The 4,955-nt window shown below is 57.8% G+C and overlaps 1 protein-coding gene across 1 annotated transcript in view; it reads left to right on the plus strand.

Annotated features, from left to right (window-relative positions):
* Positions 1-4,623, plus strand: part of MYOCD (myocardin) — a gene marked incomplete at its 5' end in the record, with an annotated part of 7,832 nt that extends 3,209 nt beyond the window's left edge. Inside the window, 2 exons of the mRNA XM_009867857.1 lie at positions 3,261-3,318; positions 3,984-4,623. Coding sequence (XP_009866159.1) covers positions 3,261-3,318; positions 3,984-4,552 — 627 coding nt within the window. The remainder of the gene's footprint in view (positions 1-3,260; positions 3,319-3,983) is intronic.
* Between the last annotated feature and the right edge of the window lie 332 nt (positions 4,624-4,955).

Below are 4,955 nucleotides of genomic sequence, written 5' to 3' on the forward strand. Positions count from 1 at the left end.
GCCCCGCTCGCTCTGCCCCTGGGTGAGCACTGGCAAAGCTCCCTGTGTCCTGGGAGAATCCTGGCAGGGCGCCCTGTGCCCTGGGGGAGCTCTGGCCCCCCTCTCTCTGCCCCTGGTTAAGTGCTGGCAAAGCTCCCTCTGCCCTGGGGGAGCATTGGCACAGCTGCTTCTCCTCTAAAAAAGCCCTAACCCAGCTGCTTCTCCCCTCATGGGGAGGCTCTGGCAAAGCTTGCTGTGCCCTGGGGGAGTCCTGGCACAGGTTCCCCTGCCCCATGGAATATTGGCACAGATCTCTTCACCCTGGGGAAGCCCTGGCACAGCTCCCCTGCCCCATGGAGCACTGGCACGGCTCTATCCGCAGCAGGGAAGCACCAGCATGGACCCCTCAGCCCTGGGAGAGCACTGGCACAGGTCCTACACCCCTGGGAGAGCCCCGCTGCAGCGTGGCAGGGCTCTTCAGCATCTTGCTGAGACATGGCAGCTCCTAGCGGTGTGTGAGGGATTTGGACTGCTGAGTGGAAGCAGGGCAGCTACCTCTGTCTTACAGAAAGGCTTTTACTTAGGAAGACAGAGCAGGGCTTGCAACTGGGTTCTGCAGTCAGACAGAGCTTCTGCCCTCCCCACCTGGCAACCAGCACAGCAGAGCTGCTGTACAACTCCTCACTCAAGCAGGTGCGAAAGCTTGGAGAGGGACACATGCTGCCAACACACAAAAGCAGCACGAGGTATTGCTGATCGCAGCCCTAATTCATCCCAACACCCTGCCAGGCTTTCCCAGGCAGCAGCAACACCGGAAGCCACAGACAGCAGTGGTGTGGTTAAGCTGGGCAGTGGAGCAGAGCACGGGGGATGCACTGGGTGACCTCAGCAGTGAGGCACAGAGCTGTAGAGGTGAGCTGGGCTGTGGGGCAGAGCTCTGGGTGCAATAGCCAGTGGGACACAGTGGCGATACTCAAGAGAGGCAGAGGGTTGCTCTGGGTGACCAGGCAGCGGGCATCAGCAGGGAGCAGGGATAACTCAAGCACGTCTCTAGCTCCTTCCTTGCTGCCCAGGCACAACGGCCATATGGATGGGATGGCCCCATGGTGTCCTGCAGCTCATCCCGGCCACACCACCCACCCTGTGCATTGCTCTGCTGCCTGCAAGGGGCTCCCAGGGGCGAGGGTCCCTCCTCAGCACAGGTCCCTCTCTATGCCCAGCACTGGAGTGCCCTCCCCCACAAGCCGTGGATACTGTTCCTCCCAGCCACGCTCTGGCCACCACCGTCTGAGTGGCCTCACTGCTGCTCTGGATCCACTTCTGGATCTGACCTGCCTGCTGGGGCCATGCTGCACCCCCTGGGGCTGGCTCTTGGGGGATGAGGCAGCCATGGCCAGGTGGTGGGGAAGGGCACCCAAAGGCCTAGAGGTGATAGGGCCAGGAATTGGCAGACACTGGACCTTCAGATGAGGTCCCTCCTGGAAGGGAGGACTGGCAAAAAGTGGGCACCGCCACACAGGTCTTTGGCACAGGAGAAGCCTAAATGCTGACCTGGCAGTGACTCTTTTGAGTGGTCTTCCCTGGCCTGGGCTCTTTGAGGTGTCCCAAGGTGATGGAGAAAGTCCTCAGCAGAGGGGCTGGGAGGGAGCTGGGGAAGCGCTCCGTCTCTGACTGGGTGCAGCCGACCACCAGCAGCCTGTTTCTCTGTTCTCCTTGCTCTGCACACTCATGGCTGGACCGAGCACCAGGATGCTCTGCGGCATCAAGCCTCTGCACCAGCAGCAACCAGAGGTCAGCTTGGACCTGGGTCTCAGAGCTAGCCTGACGGAGATAGTTTATCTCCCTCTCTCCTGCCCGGAGAGCAGGCACTTCGTCTGAGATGATTTGACCCACAAAATCCTTAGTTTTCCTGGCACAACACTGGCTTCAAAGGGGTGACAGAGCTGAGCCTCCTGCTGTGCCTCCCTGTGCATTGACGCCATTTCCCTGTATTTCCCCTACGCAGATGGCTACGCAGGCAGGTCAAAAGTTTTCTATTCCATCCCCAAGTTTTTGTAAGTCAAGCTCAGCCCTCTCAGAGGTAAAGCAGCCTCCACCCTATGAGGATGCAGTAAAGCAGGTAACCGCATGATTTTTATTTTCTATAGGGCTAGGGCTGCTCAGGGTGTTCTTCTGTGGTTAATGTAACTCATCTGCAGGAGTTACAACTCATTATGGGGTCTCTGGGTAGCACAGGCTTGTTTCCCTAAAGAACAGGCTTTTCTTGAAGAGTTAGTTGCTGGATGACTGCCACAAAGCAGTTAGACACCGTGCTGGATGGGTTAGTGTCTGCTGTGCTGGTGGAAGGCTCAGGTCCACCCTGGGGTCCTGACATCACACACAAACACCCCAGGAGTTTGGTGTACTCTTCCTCTGGATGCCCAGTGCTGTGTGAGAAACAGACTCTTGAGCATTCCCAAGTCACCAGGAAACCTCATCTTCCCTCTTCAGCCCATTAGCAAAGTGCCCTGCTCCATCACCTGGCGAGACACTGAAATGGATTGCCCAGGGAAGTTGTGGATGCCCCTCCCTGGAAGTGTCCAAGGCCAGGCTGAATGCGGCTTTGGGCAGCCTGGTCTCGTGGAAGGTGTCCCTGCCCATGGTGGGAGGTTGGAGCTAGATGATCTTTAAGGTCCCTTCCAACTCAAGCCATTCTACGATTCTACAATTCTATAGTTCTATGATATCTGCCTCCCTTAGCCTTGCCCTAGAGCACCGGCCTCACCGAAGGAATGTCTCCATCGCCCAGGAACCCCTACTTCTTGTGAGCATCTGTCAACAGCCTCAGGGATTGTCATGACGGTGCCTTTAGGAAAATGGAATGATGTTGACAGTGAAAAAAATGGGCTTATGCTGGCAGTTAGCGAGGTGTGAAGAAAGTCCTTCCACTCTCCGGCCAGGGAGAGGAGGATGCCAGTGCGTTGACCCCAGGGAGCTGCAGGGAGCACAAGGAAGCACGTGCTAGTGCGAGGTGCTGGGTCCAAAAATCAATGTATCCTGATGGCCGTGAGAGGAGAGAGTCTGTGGTGGCTGCTGAGCACAGAGTCAGCAGCAAGGCAGGGGGAACCTGGCACCACGCTCCCCAGATCCGCCGTGCTTGTCCCAGGTCCCTGCAGTGCTCACCCGAGTGCCTGTTGGGAGTGGCAACTCTCCTGCATGGGAGAAAGCCACCCCCCCCAGCCTGTGGCTGGAGGGACTCTCCTCCTAATGTCCTCTACTCTCCTCTTTGTCCTTTGCTGCAGCAGATGACGCGAAGTCAACAGATGGACGAGCTCCTGGACGTGCTGATTGAGAGCGGAGGTACACACTGCTTCCCTGTTCCCCTCCAGGCTTCCCCTCCAAGCCAGCGTCAGTCCGTGGGGCTCAGTGCGCTCTGTGCACCCCAGCAGAGCTGCCTGAGTTGAGAACAGCTTTCATTTGCTCTCCCTGTGCCAGCAGCCACCAAGACTGAATCCAAAAGCCCTCCCAGGGCCTGCTCCTGCATGTGCAGACCCAGTAGGGTGGTCCAGGCCTGGTTGTCCCCCATGCAGGCTGCGCAGAGAGAGGGGCAGTGGGGCAGCCGTGCTGTGCACAGCACTGCCAGCACCCTCCCCATGCAGAGACCCCTGTGTCCCCCCCATTTCCAGCGCTGCCAGTGCCGCCTCCCCTGCAGCGCACTGCCCGTGCCCTCCCCTGGGCAAAGTTCTGCCTTGTGCCCTTTCCCGTGCTCAACCCGTGCCCAGCCCTGTGAGGACAGCTGCCCGTGCTCATGCCCTAGGGACTGTGTCCAAAACCAGGGGACCCGAGGTCAGAGAGCAGGAACGTGTGAGGATTCCCACAGGGAGGGTGGGCGAGCAATGCCGAGGGCATGGACTGGGAAGTGATTCTTTGTAGGCATGCCCAAGAGCCCCGCTGGGAGGCTGTGGTGGTGGTCCTGTGCCCAGGGTGCTGCCAGAGCCCCTCAAAGTCCTCCCATTTATTGACAGAAATGCCAGCCAATGCCAAGGAAGATCGGTCCTGCCTCCAGAAAGTACCTCAGATAACAGTGTCTACAGGGAACTCCAGCGCTTCGCTCCCGAAGTCGTCCACCCCGTTCGAGCAGGTCCCCTCCGGGCAGCTCTCCTTCGAGCACTGTCCAGGCAGCAGCGATGCTCACCTCGAGGTCCTGCTCAACACCCACAGCCCCCTGGGGAGGGTCAGCGAAATCGCCCTGCTGAAGATGGGGGGAGAAGAGTCCCACTTCGAAGGGATGATGGAGGGCTTCTCCGGCAAAGCCGCAGATGAACTGCTCACCTCCCAGGAGATTTTACAGACTCCCCTCTCGCCCATGGACACCCAGCTCTCCCCTTCCCCTGCCGATGGCTCTGGTTTACATATGAGTTTCACTGAGTCTCCGTGGGAAACGATGGAATGGCTGGACCTCACACCCCCCAGCTCTGCCACCGGCTTCGGCTCTCTCACCCCTGCAGGTCCCAGCATCTTCAACATTGATTTCCTAGATGTTACTGATCTCAATCTAAACACCAGCATGGACCTGCACCTGCAGCAGTGGTGAAAGGGAGGGTGGTAGAGGCAGGATACCGCAGCAGCCAGCACAGCATTTCTGTCACGCTGGAGAACACGCAGGGCTAATGTGTCCAGGGGAAAACAGAGTCGTTCTCCCACTGTATAAACTTGCTTGATTTTCTAGTTACTACAAAGTGACAGCACAACAGCTCTGGTACTTTGGTTTTCCTCCGTTGACATGTCCCCACAGAGGACACCAGTGCCTTTAACAACACTTCTTTAGATTGACAAGAACTTTGATTTTGTTTCTTTTGTCTGTTTCTCCCCCTGTTTTAGCAGTCACTCTCGTGAGAACTGGAGCAGCTCAATGACAAAAGTGTGTGGTGAGGAGACCTCACCTGGGTGGCAGTGGGGAATCATGGAGAGGAGAGCCCATTGCTCTCTCCTCTCCT

This window comes from Apaloderma vittatum, unplaced genomic scaffold (genome assembly GCF_000703405.1).
Source record: "Apaloderma vittatum isolate BGI_N311 unplaced genomic scaffold, ASM70340v1 scaffold8064, whole genome shotgun sequence".
NCBI lineage: Eukaryota > Metazoa > Chordata > Aves > Trogoniformes > Trogonidae > Apaloderma > Apaloderma vittatum.